Source organism: Macadamia integrifolia, chromosome 2, assembly GCF_013358625.1.
Source record: "Macadamia integrifolia cultivar HAES 741 chromosome 2, SCU_Mint_v3, whole genome shotgun sequence".
Classification (NCBI taxonomy): domain Eukaryota; kingdom Viridiplantae; phylum Streptophyta; class Magnoliopsida; order Proteales; family Proteaceae; genus Macadamia; species Macadamia integrifolia.
Window position 1 is genome coordinate 237,998 of NC_056558.1, and position 20,172 is coordinate 258,169.

At 38.9% G+C, this 20,172-nt stretch overlaps 2 protein-coding genes across 2 annotated transcripts in view; both read right to left on the minus strand.

The window, feature by feature from the left end:
• Positions 1–1,827: 1,827 nt before the first annotated feature.
• Positions 1,828–14,653, minus strand: LOC122070493 (transcription factor VIP1-like). The gene is made up of 4 exons (XM_042634653.1): positions 12,173–14,653; positions 11,625–11,759; positions 2,515–2,599; positions 1,828–2,322 (listed from the first exon to the last, which is right to left on the minus strand). The coding sequence occupies exons 1-4, from the start codon at positions 12,743–12,745 to the stop codon at positions 2,102–2,104; spliced, it is 1,014 nt and encodes a 337-aa protein (XP_042490587.1). The 5' UTR covers positions 12,746–14,653; the 3' UTR covers positions 1,828–2,101.
• Positions 14,654–18,880: 4,227 nt separating this feature from the next.
• The window catches only part of LOC122070457 (xanthine dehydrogenase 1-like), a 39,226-nt gene continuing 37,934 nt past the window's right edge, over positions 18,881–20,172 (minus strand). The window contains exon 12 of the mRNA XM_042634616.1: positions 18,881–19,331. Within this exon, the coding sequence (XP_042490550.1) occupies positions 19,089–19,331 (243 nt within the window). The 3' untranslated portion in view covers positions 18,881–19,088. The remainder of the gene's footprint in view (positions 19,332–20,172) is intronic.

A 20,172-nucleotide genomic window follows, 5' to 3' on the forward strand; every position in this document is an offset into this window, starting at 1 on the left:
TACTTCACTTGAATCACTATTTCATTTCGGCCTTCCCCTAGGTAAGTATGTGAATTTGTAACCGAAACCGTTTATCGAAACCAAACCGATCCGTTTACACCGAAACCCCGAAACCGAAAAACCATTTAGTAAATGGTGTGGTTATGGTTTTAAGTTTCAAGTCGATTAGCTAAACGGGTCGGATCGATTTTAACCACAAAACCTGTTGGTTTCAAACCGAATTGAAACCGTTTAAACTGATCCGATTAATCTGTATAACAATTAAATAAAGCAAGAGCAATAATCCATATAATAATTAACAATTAAATTAAGTGTCCATCCTACTTTGATATGATTTATTACAATTCAATTCAAGTTTAAGCTTTAGATCATGAACTTGTAATTCATATATATTACTATGTTATTATGTTATCACAGATGGGGTGTTTTGACTAAACCACCTATCATTTTAATATTTTATGTTGTAGAAGGCTGGATTTGGATGTTGTGTGATATTAGTTCTATATGTTTGAGAATGATCATACAAATAAATAGCACTAGATTATCAAATTAAGACATACCATCGTCAATATAGAATTTCTTATTTGTGGTTGCCAATTATTTTTGGATAAGTTTATGATCTTCAGTTTAGAGAGATTGCAAGTTAAAACCCGATTGTGAACCGTTTTACAAACCTTATGGAATAAACCAAAACCTAAACCGTCTACTAAACGGTCACGGTTTCATGAAGTGAAACCGTTTAGTAAATGGTGCGGTTATGATTTTAGTCAAATAAATGTGAACCGAATCGATCCACACTATTTAAATCAAAACCGAACCGATTAACACCCTTACCCCTGGGCATCCACCCTAGACAACAGACAAAATGAGTTTTCCCTGCGCTCAGGAAGGATAATGGAATAGCGTAGCAGCATTTGTGCGGCCAACTCAGGGTAGCAGATTTAGGAGCATTACTCCAAAGGAAAGGCCTGGCTAAAACACAAAATGTAGCTCTTTGCCCTTGACCACTCTTACAGCAAACAATCACAAATGGTAGGACATAACCATCTAAACTGAATATATAAAGGAAAATTGAAACACAAAAAACAAAGGGAAAATTACATGATTACCCACTTTTGGGTTTCCCTTTACAAAATTACCCACAAAAAGTTTTGGTCAACAAAAATACACAAAATTAGGTTTGGATTTATAAAACTATCCAAAACAGTGATTCTCCTTCATCTGCCTATTTGTTTTGTCATTTTTACCCCTGGCCAAGGCTATAGCACGGCCTGATAGAGGCCGAGGTGTCAGGCCGGCCTGATGGAGGCCGAGGTGATAGCGCGGCCTGATTTAGGCCGAGGTGGTAGCCCGCACTCCACTCTGCTTCTTAAAGCCGAGCTGAACCTAGGCCTCAGGCCGTGCTCAACCTCAGCCTAAATCAGGCGGTTCTGCCACCTCGGCCTCCATCAGGCCGCGCTTCACCTCTGCCTCCGTAAAGCCGTGCTGAACCTAGGCCTCCATCAGGCCGCGCTATCACCTCGGCCTCCATCAGGCCGGGCTGCTACCTCAGCCTTTATCAGGCCGTGCTATAGCCTTGGCCAGGGGTAAAAATGACAACAAATAGGCAGATGAAGGAGAATCACTGTTTTGGGTAGTTTTGTAAATCCAAACCTAATTTTGTGTATTTTTGTTGACCAAAACTTTTTGTGGGTAATTTTGTAAAGGGAAACCCAAAAGTGGGTAATCATGTAATTTTCCCAAAAACAAAACCCAAAACTTAAGGTAACTGGTCTCCAACATTTCCTAATTAGAATTTGACTATAATGTTCATCCATCCACCATCCACCATCCACCATCCACATAGTCCATCAGAAGCTAATCGATCTGCTACATCATTCGGATTCTAAGGAAAGCATACCTATATGTAAAAAAGATGCAAGGGACTGATCCAAGTTAAGACACTCTTCACAACCCTACCTGCACCACATAAACATATACATATACTAATATACAGTCTATATACAAAACCAACCTACAATAATTTAGCTTCTTACTTATGATTACCAATTTGTCATAAAAAGGACACTTTGGCACCAAATTTATTGGGCCAAGGATGCAATTAGCTCCCCTGCTGGAAATCCTCTTGGGGCTGACCATTGGGAGATGTCTGAGTGTGGAGCTGCCGGTGGGTCTGATGATTGCCAAAATGGCTCAGAGCCTGGGATCCAGGGAAAAACTGGGTAGGCAATCCTCGGTTGAAGGAGTTACCATTGACAATTGGTAATTGTCCGGTAGCCATCCGAAGCCACTGTACTTCATCCCTCAAGGTCTCATTCAGAGCTGAAAGGCACCAAACACATATTTTCAGTTTCAGTCTGATCAAATCTAATTGCACTTGTTATTACAAAATAATAATAATAAATCTTATTGCACTTGTTTGCAATACAAAGAAGACGGACATAATCTGGACTGGTCCAGCACAAACAAGAACCTCAGCAAATAATAGAGCACTTTGTTCTCCAATATACATACCATCTCGTAGCTGTGCTTGTTGCTCCATAGCCTGCAACCTCATTTTGAGTTCTTTGTTCTCGGTAGTCAAACCAGTTGTGTCTCTCTGCATTAAATGAAAGCAAGCTCAGATCTTGGTACTCCAGGCAAACTGATAGCTAGTCCATAGAGCCAAAGTTTCATACAAACACCATTAAGATAAACAATACACTCATTTATGTCAGACGTGTCCATATTTATGACTGAAAAACAGATTTTAGGAAAATGAAAGCTCTACATAAATATAAATTACGACGACAACGGGATGGGCCATATGTAATAAGGAAGATTGACAGTAAAAGAACAGTACAATCGCCCAAACACAGATGTGTGCCACTCCATGATGCAGTCAAAGGATTGCAAACCCCAATAATATCTGCCGTTAATAAGCTCAAAGGAATTCAAAGGAGAAAATCTTATAACATTTTTATGAAGATGTAATTAAGGAGGAGAAGAGATACAGTAATAATAACGGTAAAGAAATACTAGAGAAGCAAAAGAGGATTAAAAATCCAAACCAACAATGCCAACCAAGTTACCCTAGGAAAACAGAAAGAAATCGACCATGATTCTTTCCCCAAAGCAACACCAATACCAATACCAATACCCCCAAGGCTGTCATCAACTCAGTACCACCAATAAAGTTGTTTACAGCCATCTATAGACTAACACACTCAAAACGAGATTAGACAGAGATTCTAAGACAATCCTGAAACAACTAGGAAATACTCTCTTTAACAAAGACTCCTAATATGAATCTAATTACAATATGGCAACTCCCATGATTGTTCAATCCTATTCCGACTAATTGTAACAAAATATAGGACTGACACCCAACAATCACCAAGAGAGCAAGAGAAGAAGAAGAATAAGAGAGGTGAACCAAGACTGCTAGTTTACTAATAAAATAAATAGACCTAAAATAGAACTCTTAATCTATTAAACTTCATAAATAAGAAATACTGTCACATATTAACACTCCCATCAATAATTTCACCATAACTCTCCGATACAAGTTAGAATCAGAAGATCTGGTCCCATTGAATAGGAAATTCAATAACCTTTCTAACAACAGCAATATCATGTAAAGTAGAGAAGTTCTGACCATTCAAAAATAAGCTCCAAGAAAATTGACGGAAAGAGCCCAATTTCCTATGATGCAAAATCCCTGATCACCAACAAACACTGTACTTTGTGAAGCATCCAGAACACTCATTGTGATACTCCTGCATTAGCTCCACCTTAATTAATCCATCATCCGAAGCATTCATTAGCCTCATCCTCCAACCAAGTCCTGAATCAAACTAGAAACTAATTGTTCATGCTGAGCAGCCATCCAACAAGGGTTCTGCCATGGAGGTTATTGACGGAAATGATATCATTATTCCAAAGGAGAGATGTTAAATTTCACCAAGGTAGGTGAACTTTGTAGATTCATCAGTTGCCATGTAGCAAGAAATAGTGGACATGAGTGGATCCATGTTGTCAAGGATCCTACATCCATCTCTAAAATTCAGACTGCTACCTGTAGTGTGGGTTGACTGATGGTTCGAAGTTGTCTTGGAGACACTTTTAACCCATGTAGCGTGTTTATTTACTGTTGAAATTCAACCAATAAGGTGAATTAAGATCCCTTTATAACATGTACCCACCCAAATGTCGATCAAGTGCTCGTCAAGTGGCAAGTTGTGCATTTGGAAAGTTCTGTTACGTGCATGGAAGGGAGGGAGAAAAGAGTGGAATAAATAAAATAAAAATAAGAAGAATTAAAGAAATTGGAGAGATAACTAACTCAACATACGTAAAGTAACTACTCTACCACTTCCTATAATTTCTCCCACTATAACATACTCCTCCCATGAACAACAACTGATAATATAACTAAAAGTAATTAAGTACCCATGCTTTGGTAACTCAATGGATAGTTAAATTAACACTTCCCCTCCCACGCACATAGCCAACCCATGCATGTATCATTATAAAAATAAAATTTTGATTTATCAAAGAATTAGGCACGTAACAAGTTCACCAAGCCTAGTGGACATTTTCTGTCCTTATTCCCCCTCCCCCGCCCCCCGCCAAAAAAAAAAAAGGGTAAAGGAAAATATTTTCAGGCAGACAGATAATATAGTCAATCTCGTTAAAAGACACCACCTAACCACATTATTGCTTGAATAGTATTGCAGCCATCTTCTCTTCCTCAGTTCCTTGTTACCACTACCTTCAACCAGGATTTAACCATTGCTGTAGTTAGTTTTCTATACCAACACCAGAAGAACCATAGTTCTAAATCTTGGTCGACTGAACTTCCCCAGTTTCCAGCTGAGCCTAGGCGAAACCAAGGGCTGAATTCAATTTGTTACTGGTTTCGACAAGTTTCAACGAGATTGCGCAAATATTGGTAGTTTTGACCAATTTGACCAGTCTTGAGTCTTTTGACTAGCCTAGCGTCGGTAGTTTCAACAATTTTTAACCAGCCCATGACATGTCGAATTCTGCCCCAAAAAATACCAGGTTTTGACCGTTTGGATCCATATCTCGGTTTTGAGCTGGGTGTAAACCTGCCTCAAGATTGAAATTCCTATCCTTGGGAAGAATAATGACATTTTCTCAGGGTTCTATCTTCACAAAAATGAAAGGTGACTAGTTGTCGGACAAGGTAGTCGTCCTTGGGTAATGGGGCACCAAAGAGATGAGAAACATGCAAAGATCTGATAACCAGACTCCCAAACGATTTAGTACACATTTGGAATAGGGAACATATCATCTACTATACTCTATTTCTGTATCACACTTAACATTAAAACTAGAAATCTGTCAAAAAAAAACTTATCTGTTTGAGGCCCATAAATAAACCCCAAATTTAGACATACTTATATTATTGGACTTGGTTTGAAGTCTAATTTTATTTAAAAGGCAACGATAGAACTTCATTTAAAAGGAGAAAGAAAAGAGAGTTCAAGAAGGGGTGCAGACCTGTGGTAGTACTGCTGCTGATGACATTGGCTACCATATCACCAATTATTCCCATTCCATCTGGCAGCTCAAAGTGTCCATCCTGTTTTATAACTGGACAATATGATATTCAAGATGTGACCCATGGGAAAAAATGCAGATGGAAGAATTTTTGAGGGCAATGTCATGCATCTGCCATAAGATCCCTATATGCATACCTCTTCGAGACATACATGTCTGCACTAACACACTCTAGAAGGGAGTTGACATAGTTCCAACACTTGATGTTGGTGAGAAGAGAGTATAATGCAGGACTGGTTGACTGAGAATTCCAGCATAAAGAAGGGGAAGAAAAGCTCATGCAGTTTGGTTTGGTTTGGTCTCGTTCAACCTTGAACCAGTGTTTAGGTTCAAACCAACCCCTGCAGTTCGAAATTTGGTTCAGATCTGGTCCTAGAAACAAGATTTGTGGAGCTAGTTTGGAGACTTTAATATGGCATGCAATTCCATAATTCCTGATTTTCAGGAATTTCATTTATGAAAGTAAAAAGAGATTGGGGTTCAATACAAACCAACAGATATGGTCGATCTCATACGGATACCTAAAACCTAGATGGTTCATGAAGTGAAGATAATGAGTTCATCTTTAATCCTCGTGGGTTTTGGAGTCTTTACTGACATCAGGTTAATTTTCCTAGTTTAGAGGGATTCATGATTTAAGTTTTTCTTCATCTCTTCGTTCTTGTTCATTTAATGACTATGATTAGATTCTGGGTTAATCACTAAATTCCACCTCCTATAACATAAGGTCAAAAATACCTTTTGTAATCCAATTGGTTGAATCCCATAGTTGAAGAGAATCTCTTTTCACCATGGTTGAAGAGAATTGGATTCCCTGATTTATAATACGGGATCCATTATGTTTTGTGGTGAAAGCCAAACTTTTTTTTTTTACTTGTACTATTGATAGAATGACACGAATCTTAAGTAGAGTAGATGATAAAGCAAAAGGACCCATCATTCATATGTGTACTATTGTGTACCACTTCAGATAACACTACAACAACAATCAAAACCTTATCCCAACTTAATGGGGTCAGCTACATGGAGATTCCAAGCAAGGGCGAGCACAATGATCCATGCAAAAAGATTGACGGGTTATGGCCAATTATAATAAGTACCAGCTCTCAACCTGACGCACCACTACAACCGCAAGAGTCCAAGACTTATAATGACAGACTATAATAAGGTACCGACTATCTACCTAACGTACCATATAGATCGGTCAAGCCAAAACGTCCTACATGCATTTCGCTACGTAATCTTTCTACAACTAAAAAAAAAAAAGTGTATGTATACACACACCAATACAAGCATACGTGGGGGTGATAAAATTCAGCCTTAACCAGTTCAATCAACCGAACTCAACTCCTATAGGCCTGACTTTGATATGGGGTTTTTGGTTTAGAACTGGCCTTAGAAACCAAATATTGTAGAGCTAGTTTGGATATTTTAATATTTCATGCCATGCCATAATTCCCGATTTTCAAGAATTTCATCTTCACAGCTCACACAACTCGTGGGGTCCAGTAGGACTTTTATGGCTTGCGTTTACAAATTTCCTAAAATTTAGCAACCTAATTTTGAGCCCAATTGCGGTTGTTAGTAGAGTTTTTATTTCTTGTATTTTATTATCATTAAGTTGATAAGTGAGATGGAGAGGGCAGACCTCGGCGCAACGGTAAGGTTTCTCTATTGCGACCTAGTGCTCATGGGTTCAAGACGGGAAACAGCCTCTCCGTGAAGCAGGGGTAAGGCTGCTTACATTATGACCATCCCTAGACCTTGCAATGGCAGAAGCCTCAGGCACCTGGTATGCAGATTTTTTTTTTTTATTATTATTTTTTTTTTTTTTTGCGTGTGTGTGTGTGTGTGTGTGTGTGTGTGTGTGTTAAGTGAGACATGGATATGTCCAGTCCCTTTCTTTATTTAGTTTTAGTTTCCCTTTTAGTGTCAGTTTCCTAGATAGATAAGGAACTTATCCTTAGCTCATGCAAGGAGGGAGATTTCCTTGGCTTATTTGGTCTAATATTTCCTCCTAGAGTCTGATTAGCTTAGAAGACTGGTCACAAATACAGTTGTAAGCTTAGACATCACCCATCGATTAATGGAATAAAAATTGAGCTTTTATATTGAAAGGTGAGATTATTGTCTACCTTCTCTTGCTGTCTTGACACGATTCAGATTTCTTTCTCTCTCCCTAAGAGTTTGACTCTTGTTCTCTCTCCTCTCAAATCTCTCCTACCTGCAGCACTAATGCAGGTTTCTCCTTCCCTTTTTCCTTCAACTTTCCCCCATCCCTGTTATCAGATTCTGATCAGAGTTCAGAATTAAATCTTTTTCCTCCTATCTTTCAAGTAAGCCCACCACCAGCAAATCCATCTATCCGATAAGCAACAGGGTAGCAACACATTTTTTATCCTCAAGTAGGTTTGACAAAATGAATTTAGTTAATTGATTCTTAGATAGACTCTTTCAGGTTTCATTTTTTATTTCATATTTTGAATCTCAAGGTGTGTATCAGGTGTGTCTAGTCAGATATCTTTAACAGTTCATTTATTTATTTTTTCACTTGGTTCGCTTCTAACCAAAATAGAGGCCTTAAGAAAGCAAAAGAGCCTAAGAGAAAAGCCCAACGGTCACCCAGACCTTAAATCCATATCAATCATAGGTGACCACCAAATGGACTAGGATTGGTTCCTAGGCATTTCTGAAAGCATAATTGCTATACAGCCTGGCTAAGTAACTCCCAAAAATTATTCAAACTACCACTTATCCAACACATCCTAAACTTTATACACTTACCTAAAAACATATCGTAAAACCATGACAATGGAGATGTGGGCTTGAAATTTGGCAAGCCACATATCCTTATAAAGTTAATGGAGACCCTAATTCAGACACTACTAGATTCAGGTAAGCAAGATCATCTTGCCTCCCCCTCCAAGCATCCAAAAGATATAGGAATCTAAAAACTAGATTGATTTCTCAATTTCTACAATGAAATAGTTTGGAGCTGGAAAGTAGACCCCTTAAAATATAAATCCTGCCTTCAGGATGTACACTTTACAATGCACATATGATAATAAACCTTCACTTGCTAAAGGGAAGAAATGAATGTTCTCAAAACCTTATGCGCTCATAGAACTGGAATATTGCCTTGGCAGGGTTCTCCTAGTGTATCGCATTGGGCCTTGGTGATGTCACATCATAGTTGTCACCATAGTTCTAAATCTCGGTCGAATTTCCCAGTTTTGAGCAGGGTTGAAACAAAATGTTATTGATTTCGACGATATTTCGCACATTTCAGTAGTTTCAACCAGTTTTGAGTCTTTTGACCAGCCTAGTTTCAACCAGTTTTGACCAGCCCATGACATGTCGACTTTTGCCCTAAAAGTACCTAGTTTCGAATGTTCAATCCACATCACGGTTTCGAGCTGGATCAAAACCTGCCTCGAGATCAAAATTTTTATCCTTGGTTGTCACAGTGTCTAGGTGATCCTAGGTGTTAGATGAGGTGAGCACATAGGCGACCAAGGCGCCTCATATGGATTTTCCTCCTCCTTCAATGCCTAGGATCACCTAGACACTGTGACAACTATGATTTTAAAACACCAAGTTCAACCCGGTGTGACCCACTATACAAGCCTAGGCGACACATTGAAAAGTATGTGTCACTCACTCACTCACTCACTCACTCACGCACGCATGCACGCATGCACACACGCATATATATATATATATACACATATAGAGAGAGAGAGAGAGAGAGAGAGAGAGAGAGAGAGAGAGAGAGAGGTATGCATGGTTTTTTATGGAAATATAGGGAGCCAATTTATAGTTGTCTTTCTAGCTTTCTATCCTTTTTATGTTTTCCATTTTATTCCCACTCCTTTGGTAAAACAACTAACTTGCTATACTTAATCCTAATAAGTACTAACCGATTACCTATCATTAATACTTCCTCAAAAAGAGGTTAGATTGTTGGAATTTTCAGAATTGCTAAATTATTGTCATTGAATGATCAAGGTAATTATTTTGAACTCTGATGTAATTATTATAGGGGATTAACAACTAATTATCAATAAAGGGCTAATTAGCCACCCATGAATCAAAGAGTGGAGAAATATGTCCCTCGTCCTAAAACATCCCAAATCAGGTCATAACGTCATATTAGTAGTTCATCATGATCTAACCTTGACTGAATGGCTCTAACATTTGATTCGATTGGCTTTCCAAAAAACGGGATGACTTTAATAGTTCTGCCCAGTTCTTGATACATTTCAGTTCACAAACAAGCAAACCTCTGACAGAGACAAGTTGATGAACTGACAGAACAGTCCCATCCACATCCACAGAACACTAAAATCCCCAGCCCTTGATGGATGTTTCCATCTTAATCATATTTCACCACCTAATCAACCTGTTACTTCAATGGGATGATTTCCCCATGAACTCTCATGGATTCCCTCCCAAGGGAAATTTTTTTTAAAAACCCAGTAAGTAGCAGGTGACAAGAAACTAAAAAACTGTGATATGCCCCGAAGGCTCCCAGGGAATGTGTTCCAATGCTTGGAGAATCAATGAACTATTTGCCAATTTCAAATGAAGTGGAAATTTGGAGCTACTTTTAAGGCTTTTTGTTCGTTTTGGGTTCCATTGAAGACGTAGTCAACAGATGTTGGAAATTTTGCTTCCAATGGAAAAGAGGCACTCTCATGTTGACCTTGATGGTTGGACTATCAACCATCAAGGGAAAAAAGGATAGTATACCCAAGAACAGAAGAGAATTCATCGAGATGACCTTCCTCCCCTCAGATGACATAACAATAATCCCCACACCCTACTAAGGACACCATTAAACTCAAATATGATCACTTCTCCATGGGCCCCAGGGATGTGTAGATGCCCTTAATGGAAATTTCTGGCCCTATGGCGCAAGCATATTCTGGACTATTGAAGTCTCTTTCCTTGAGAGACCCATTGTAGAGGTTGACAGTTCTTGGATGGGTTTTCTCTAGTTAAGACGAAATGTGAAAACACACAAATATGTCAGGGTGGCCCAGCATCTAGAATCCTTCCTAAAGTGGCAAACTACCAATATGCACTTGTAAAACAGGGACAGTAGAGATTTATTATTTTAGGACCCTAATATTTCAGGACAACTCATTAATCTCAAAATTTACGGCACATTTTCTGTTTTCAATACAGGTGAATAGCATCATTGTTGCCAATTTTTTTACCTCATGGTCTTTTCATGTATCCCTCGTTACTGATGATAACAAATCCATTATTCATCTCCCCATCACTGCAACAAACCCCCCCTGCCCCCCCCCCCCAATCCCACCAAAAAAAGGGGGGGGGGGGGGGGAAGAAACATAAAAGCCAGCCATTTATTGGTCCTTTTTGTTGCCTAAGGACAGCATACTTGATGATCAAAGAGCATATTAATAAAAAAATAACTAATATAAAAAAAAAATCAATATAAGAACATATGCCTTATGAGGTGTTGAAACCTGCAATCTACAATGAATCCAAGGTTCCTAGTGCATGAGTGATGCCACCATGTAATCATAGGTCTAGGTCTTCAATGTTCCTGGTAGCCCAAAATCTTTGAATTGGTCAATGACCAGTGTACAGGACAGCAATCTCTGCCTACTTTCTTCCCACCAACTCTTAAACCCTAGGTCATGAACCTCTGAACTGGTTCATTCAGAATTTTGGTGTTCTCTCACATCTTAATTTGTTAGTCGAGCCATCAAAAGAAATTGGCCCATCGCTGATGGACACTCCGGCATTCAAAGCCAAGATAAAGAAATGAAGGTAACCTCCATCAACTGCAACCAATCCAACCACATAGAAAATTCAACTATTCTATTATAAACCACAAGCTTGTTATCATATATAGCAACTCACCCAAAGCCAATTCTAACCGAGGCCTCTCCTGATCCTCACAAATTTTAGGCATCTATACCAGGGAGCATAAATCCAATTTTTACGGTTTTTTTTTTAAACCTTTCTTTCTCTCTCTTTATACTATCAAAGGTAAATGCACAGAACCAGTTGACAGTTGATACCTGCAGCATTGTGACTTGTGCTGAGAGGGTGGTTGCCTCAGTCTGAAGTGTCTGCACCTTCCTCTCCAGTTCACCAGTATATCGAATCTTCCTCTCCTTCGACTGTGCTGCAGATTTCCGGTTTGCAAGAATCCGACAGCAGATAAAATGGCAAAAACATTACATCAACAAGTTCAGAATCTTCATAAAATTATCATCTCATCAACAAAGTTCAGTTGAAGTACAACTAATAAAATTACAGCACTAACAAAAAATTCAACAAAATCAGAATCCTTAGGAAATAATATGAGACCTCCATTATAGTATGCTATTTAAGCATACTCAGTCAACATCTCCCTATTTAAACTTACTGAAAATAATATACCAGGGATTGAACTATACAGAAAAATAACAATAACAATAACAATAATAAATACATAAACACAAGTCTAGAGACCTCTCACAGAGTATTCACGACAGTTATACGATCGAAAAGAACAAACCAATTTTGCAAACCGAAACCCATATCAACTAATTTGATCAAAATTTATTAGGGAAAAACCAAACCTTTTGGCTCTCTTAGGGTCAATCAAGGCCAACCCCGCAAGCTTACCAGGTCCCATGGATTTCTTAATACTCTCAGCTGACTCAACCTCGAAGGAAGAAGACGAACCATCCATGGAACTGCTATGCCTATGCATCCTCTTCTCAGGGACTCCACTTTTCCCGCCAAACTTCTCAAATTCAGCTCCACCGCTACCACCACCGACCGGCGACGGTTGAAACCCTAAACCCTCGAAGAAATCAGCAACGACGGAGAGGCTCCGGAAATGGGACCCACCAGCCAACTTGGGCTTGCCCTTTTCACCGGTAGAATCATCGGATTTGGCGGAATCGATGGTCATGGGGACGCCACCGTTGCTGTTGTTGTTGTTATCTTCGGAGAGAGATGGGATGTCGGGGGCAGAAAGGTTGAAGTCGACATCAGCATCGAAAAGGATGTCGTTGTTAAATCGGAAGACGGTCTCGGACTGGGCCCGTCGGTGATGGGAACCACGCTGCGGAATTTCAGGCATCTGATCGATGTCCACTCGGCCAGGGAAGGCATTTCCGGTGGCTCTGCTGGTGAACTGGGAATCCATGCTTTTGATTTGGGTGGGGTTTGCTTCTTGAGGGTTTTTGGGCGGTGATGAGGACTTGTGTTTGAGAAAGAGAAGCCTTGAAGGAACTGAAGGCAGTCCAGTGTCTTTTTAGAAGAAACCTGGCAAGACGGAGGTTATGAAGTGCATAGTGCTGTCTGGATCAGAATATAACAATCCCAAGGTTGGAGGATCTGAAAGGGTGGGCCAGGTGCATTTTTTACAGCCAAAGCATACACTACAATCATATAGTTCAAGGGCTAGAAGGCAGCTGACACGTCCCCCTCATTTGGCATTAATCGTATCAACTGGTGGGTGGAACTGTTGGTACTGATTGTAGACAACAAGAAAGTGCCAACTCCAGATCATTAACAATGATGGGCTATAGAGTTGGAAATAGATTATTTCTGTGGAGAACAGGATAAATAATCCATAAGGAATAGGACACAAGGCTGTTCAATGATAAAACCCAAGATCTGCCTTACATCCTTGTCACTGGATAGTGCATGTGTCCAAAAGGAGCTGCTGACCGCTGGGCAAACTTTTGGATCTGATTGGAGGACCCAATTGATGCAGGATACAAAATGCCACAATCCTTAGAAATTGGATTCAAAAAATGTTCAAGTTATATACATACATTATTTTGGTTTTTCCTACCCTGGCACAGTCAATCAATATTTACAAGAGAATGCAGCAGGTAGCTTATATTTTGTCCAAAGAAGAATCAAAGAATTGCCCTTTTTACACGATTGTCGTGATTAATTTTGTTTTGGTTATCACTTTATGAGTGGGAGATCTCTTTATTCGTATCGAGGGTCAAGGGTCAGCCCGACCCACATGTAAATTAAATCAAGTTTCCTAAACATGACTAGCATAGAATAGGCATGTAAATTTGTGAAATCCCCCATAATTGAACTATTCCACAGTGCAAGCCAGACAAACCTAGTTACCAGCAATTCATTGTGTCGCTCCCATGAATGGGTTTGAACCACTTCACATGAAGTAATACCAAACTCTGGGAAAATGCACAGAAATCAATGGATTTACTCATTCATGCAGTGTTCTCAGTAGCCAGTCCTCAGGTTCCCTTCACACCCTTTGGCAGCTAATCCGAAAACATATAAGTTTCATCAATCATGCTTTATGTATTCCACTTTCATGGAAAAACTACAGGGGTTCACAAGAACATAAGGAGATGATGGAATTTTTAGATGAAACAAGATAACCACCAATGTTGGTTTTATAAGATTAAGATCCATTGAGATGCCATCATGAATGATAATTTTTAGGGCCAATGGACGTACTCCATTTTGTCTCATAAGTCAACAGAGATTCCTTGGCCAATGCAATCTTGATCATCCAATCAATAACTTCAGTGCATGATAAAAATTATCTTTTTCTTGGCTTTATAGGTTACTAAGGGAAAACAACCAATATCTTTGAAAAGTTGGCAAACCCTTCCTAGACCAACCTCACCTTTAACGGATCCCATCTCGATCTCTTTAGTTACATAGTTAGGATAGAGAAATTTGGTCATTCTCAAGCTAGGTAGGCCATGTTGATGTAACAGCCAGGATCCTTGATGCATGGAATAGTATGTTTTATCAATTTGTAGTGGAAATACAAACTTTCCCATTTAGTATTTCTCACATGTGCAGAACATGAACTCTGATTTAAGTGGTCAAAGTAGTTGCACACTTCCTCCTAGTTTGGCAACCTTCATAAATTGTATTGAAATTTTTTATTTCATTGTGATTAAAGTACTTCAATGTTTCCCATTACAGGTTGGTAATTCTGAATATAACATTTCTGTGAAGTTGGCTGGCATCCGAGTCTCTCTAACTTAGCTAAGGCACATAAATACCACATTGATTCCAATAAAAGTTGAATTAAGCCAGCAACTGACATGGGATTCAAAAGTTTTGGGGAACTATGGCATGACCCCCCCCCCCAATCCCCACAAACACCACCCACGCATATGAGAGAGACAGAGAGAGAAGTATGAAAATAAAAGACACTATAACAAAAAGAAATCTACTAAAGTCAAAAACAATAGAATTGTTTTGTAAAAAACTTAAAAGCTAGTCACATATTGGAAAGAAATCAGACAAAGAAAGAAGTGAATCGTTTGAACCAGGAGGAAAGTACCTCAACAGGCCATCCATCAACTACAAACACATCCAATGAGTAGCCATCAGTTGTCGAAAACACGTGCTTCACGGATGTTCAGCCCTATGTCAGAAAGCAAAGCAGAGAGCTAGGAGACATGCCACAAGGTTAGAAGCTTCATATAGCCATGCGGTAAGCATTAAAACAAAAGGGAAGAGAAGTTACTCTAGATTATAAAAATAACAACAATTAGTTAATGCGACATTTACAAGGTGTCAGGGGGACTCAGAATATCAACATTTAATGACCATGAAAATAAGGCTCAGAAAAACATTCAAAAATAGCTACTTGATGATGATGATGTCAAACATATTAAGCGAGTCCACAAGCTCTCATCAAGAAAGGAGTTTTTTTAATGTGAATGAAATTGTGAAAGAAAGAAAGTGGGAGGCAGTAATCTGTAAACAGAATATATTAGATGAAATGAATAAATCAGGGAGCTTGTCCTCAACAGAATGCTTTATACAAACAAGAAAAGAACCATGGTGATATCCAAACTACCTGGTTGAGAAGTTTGAGCTTGTCAATGGTAGAAAAAATGATTTTGTATACTGAAACTTGGAAAATTTCCTGCCTGCACCATCATATTGACACACAGCAAATGTTATTCCCTCCACATAGGAAAATGAAAGGACCATAAAAATGTAATTTTAAGAAACCGAAGCATTGTATTTGAATTTTGGAAAGCCAAAACATGTAATCATACTTGCCTAGATATATCAGTAGCAACATAACAGCATGGACTCCACAACAACAAAATACAACTCTACGATTGCAGCATTTAGAAAGATCTAAACATTCCACTTTTTCACTGTTTCCTGCATTTACAGTAGGAAAATGGGCAGGCTCAAGCTGGGCCCTCTTGGTCAATTTATATACAGGGCCTCAACTCTAAGCCCACACCCAGCCATGACATATGGCCAAGGATGTAATCTCTGGCTGGGCCTTGGCTGATCTTCATTGAAAATCTCAAAGGTAAAGCTTGGCAGCTGCCTTCGTGTTCTTTCATCTGCAAAGTGGAAGTTTAGTTTGTGCTAAAAAATTTGCAGACAGGTTAGCCACCACCCTTATTTGTGGTATATTTCAGCCGAAAATAATTACACAGACTGACACAATCAACAAGTCAATTTTGGTCAAGACCTGGGCAGCTGATGATACTAGGAGAAAAGGTTAAATACATGGTATAATTCTATACGATTTAAGTTAGCTTTCAAAATTTGACAGACCACAAGGTCTCCTATCTATCCAATGGTAGCTAGGCCATGAATCTGACAAGTAGTCAATCCATGGGGAGCTCTCTTTATCAAATGGTTGTATTGACCAAATCAGCCCCCACGTGTTAGAAACAGAGAACCAAGAGATTAGTAGATTATTCTCTAGGGGTGTTATATCTGTCTTCGATGTGCTATCAGTGCAGATTCATGGCTGATGACAGCTCACCCAGTTCAGTCTTCTACGCCAGTCCAGGTTGGGAATGCTAACTTGCTACAAGCAATCCCCTTCTCCATCACCAAAGACATTTGTACCCTTTTTAGGCTAACTTAAGGAAACAAAGAGGGGGTAGGACAAAGATTTTGGATATCATAAATATTTTAATTGTCTGACCGACTAGAACAAACACCAATAGTTCAAAAAATGAAGAACAAGAGCAAGAAAAAAGAAGTTTACCAACATAAGCTAGCCCTAAACGGTACCTTCCAGAAAACGCCTCTGTAAGATATCTTCTCTCCATGTCCTCAGCATTCTTTCTAACATCCAAATTTAAGTCCCCAAGCTTTGAGCAAGGTTCAAAATCAACCTCACAGTCCCCATTTCTACTTATATCAATAGTCCAAAGTCAGAATAAAGAAAAGAAATTTAATTAATAACAGTACGAGTAAAGATATAAAGACCAAATCTCTTTACAAGTCAATGTGGCATGCTCCCTAAGATGGAAGGACCATGAGAGAAAAAATTACCAAAACAAATAAAAAGATATCATAAAATTAAGGTACTGCAATAATGGCATACCTCTTCTGTGATGACACAACTCCTTCATGTTCAACTCCTTCAATATGACTCCATGAATGCTGTTGTAAATCATCATTTCCATCCTTGCTAGTTCGCATAGTCTTCCAAGCATAACATAAAGACAATACAATGAGTATCTGAATAGCTATCTTAAGAAAAAGTGTATGAGAAAAAGAACGAAATTCTGTATCTTTGCAGAGAAATGTGGGTTGAGATTTCCTGGTCGGTCACCCCATATGGGAATCTTTTGAGGGGTACTTCCTAGACCGTTGGATCTAAATTTCAGTATGATGAAGTGTTGATTTGGAATAAGTGGTATTTATATTTTAAGAAACCCTCTTTTTGGTAAAAGTGTTTAAGAAACAAGATATGTATTGGTATTTGATAGAGAAACGAAAGAGGGAAGGAAGAGTTTGCAACTGCAACACTCCACCCACCGATCTTGCCGAAGAACGATCAAGCATCAAACTTCCCTTTGCTTGGATAGGTAATTTTTATTTGCAGCTCCTTTTTTTTCCCTGTTGATTATAAAGATTCATTGCTTGAAAAGTCTGAGAGAGGGAGAGAGACGGTTTTTTTATCTGTGACGACTTGGGGATCTTGCGGTAGCTGATAATCATGAACAAAAGGAGGAGGAGAAACATAGAGGATTGCTGAGGTTAAGAGCTGGGAGTGGGAGTCGTTATGGAGGTTCTAAGTTTAGAAGGGGCTGGTTGCTTGTCGATGGAAGAAGGAGCACTAATGGTGGTCTAATGTGGGTAAAGAAGGGAGAGATCTCCGATGGCAATGGGATTCTCATTCAAAAAGCTAAAGCTAAAACCAATCGGGGTTCGAGAATGCATGCCTGACAGCCTTGTTCCTCTCAGGCTTTCTGATTTAGCCTGATCCTGTGAGAAAGAGGGGAAAGGCAAATGCTCCATGTTCCATCCATGGCATTGGCATTTGAACTGGTTGGTTGTCATTTCCTTCGTCATGAAGAGGAAAGAATGGAGGAGGAGTAGAAGAAGAAAGTTGCTAAATCTATAGGGTAGGGTAGGGTTTCCAACTTCAGGTGTATTGGAACATGCCCAATTTTTTTCTCCTTCATGGTTTGATTTGGTTGATTTCGTTTCCTTATTGGTGGCTTTGTTTCAATTTCTATGCTCTTCTGATGATCCAAAAGTACAGAGTATGCAAACAGATCGAGTGATGCATCCCGTCCTTTCCCAAGTTCAAAAAACAATTCTGATGCTTACTGTAGCAGTTGGATCAGTTACATGCCTTTCTTTTCCTCCTGAGCTGTTTAGCATCAATGACTTTTCTAGCCCTACAATTCAACCTTCCATAAATATTCTTGTGTTTCCTAACTTCTATCGAATTTTTTATTTGATAGAGAGATTTAAGTTTGAAGTTTAACAGTCTCATTTTTTAATCCTAAAATTTGGCAGTGTGGTGTGTGACGTGCACCCATATCATTTGGGACACGTCAAATGGGCAATGCTTACCATTCCATTATTTACACAAACTTTTTGATGACTTATCAGCTGCCTTGCTTGAGAGTATTTTTTGGTATTGGATGTGTATTGTAAGGTTTGAAAATGCTCCTTCCTTATCTGTTCTTAATGCTCCAAATTAATTCAACAAGTCCAGGTCTGTATAGAAAAGCTTCTCTACCACAGATTCCATACGAGCCAACTCCCAAAAGAAAATGTCCATTGACCTATCTTGTCCTTTTAAGGAACAGAAGTCTTAAGCAGAAGAGTGCAAGCGGCTGTAGACAGGTGCACATAGGGGTAAATCTCTGTTTCTTTTTTGTTTTTGGGTCTATGAATAATAAATTATCCTTTCATCAGAAATAAAAAAGGGAAAGGCAAACATCACACCGCATAGAACAATGTACATCAACAGTTGAAAAGGCCAATGTTGGCAAATAAGTTAGTAAGAAATTTTAATGCCTGCCAGAAAAAGATATAAGAAAACTTAAAAAAGAAAAAAGAATAAGGAGAGAACTTTGCATTACCTGATTGACTTATTTTTGCTCAGAACCTCTTACAACGATTATTTGTATACTTACATTATATTTTTTTTTTTGGGTAGGGTTTGTATAGCCACATAAGATGTACAAATTTGAAGCATCCAGAAATGGGATTTCAATAAAGGAACAATCAGAAGCCAAAAATGAAATGCACTACACACTAAGTTTTGGGTGGAAATCTGACTTCACAAATCGCTCAGAGAAATCATCTATACAAGCCATCCGAATCCGCTCTGGAGTTGCTGGATTATCAAGTGGAAACCAGTCATTACAACCCAAATCTGCTCTTGCAGCTATGATCGCATCTTTAATGGCGAAGAAAACCGATGAGGCAAGGAAGAATGGAGGCTCTCCGACAGCTTTAGATGAATGAATGGCCTTTGGATTAGGGACACCCTATCAATTGGCAAGTAAATCCAAGCCCAAAAGAGAGTCAGTGCATAATTTGGCCTGGACATATTTTAAAGAATATCCAAACTAGAATTTGGTATACACATCTTACTGAAGGACTTTTACTGGAAGATACACAAGGTGTTAACTTCCATGAATGTTAAACTAATTTGGCCCTAAATTATGATTAACCTCTTACATGTGCCTCAGTAAGAAGTCAAACCACAAATACTACATTAGTGATCTTTCAGTGGCACTGTTAATAATCATAAGAGCATGTTAACTAGTGGACAGAATTGGTACTATAAGCCATCTCAAGTTTAGATGTTGGAGAATTTAAAGGGTTCATGGATGATAATCGAAAGCTCTTATTTATTTTTGGTAAATAATTCAGTTTTGCTGGTTAAAACCTATCATGTCAAATGGGATGGGTCGGTCCTCCTTCCCAAAAAAAAAGGGGTCAACTTTACCCTCAACTAACATGATCCATCTATTAATCATGTGGCGACAAAAACCTGCTGTGTCAACTTTCCCTAATCCAAACCTCTAAATCTGTGTCTTCTTCAAGTTGCATTGGTGGGTCATGTGAAAAATGCCACCCTTAGTTCTATGTCAAGTGAGGGAGAATGATATTAAAAGCACCCAGAGTAAGATACAGGGTTAAAGTTCATACCCAAGTGTGTGCCTAAACAAATAAAATTAGCATCTGGCCCAGCAGAGTGGCTTCAGAATACATATTCTTCTCCCATGCACTATATTTTATAGCATATGATCAAAATTAATATGACAAAAGAAAAAGCTCACTTCCAGGAAATCAGGAAAGCAAAAAACTTGAACTTCCAAACTG

Coding starts and splice junctions, on each gene's coding strand:
- LOC122070493 (XM_042634653.1), bottom strand. CDS start 12,745: ATGGATTCCCAGTTCACCAGCAGAGCCACCGGAAATGCCTTCCCTGGC. Junction 11,760..12,172: donor TTGACCCTAAGAGAGCCAAA/AGGTTTGGTTTT, acceptor TTTATCTGCTGT/CGGATTCTTGCAAACCGGAA. Junction 2,323..2,514: donor ACAAGCACAGCTACGAGATG/GTATGTATATTG, acceptor GGTGCCTTTCAG/CTCTGAATGAGACCTTGAGG.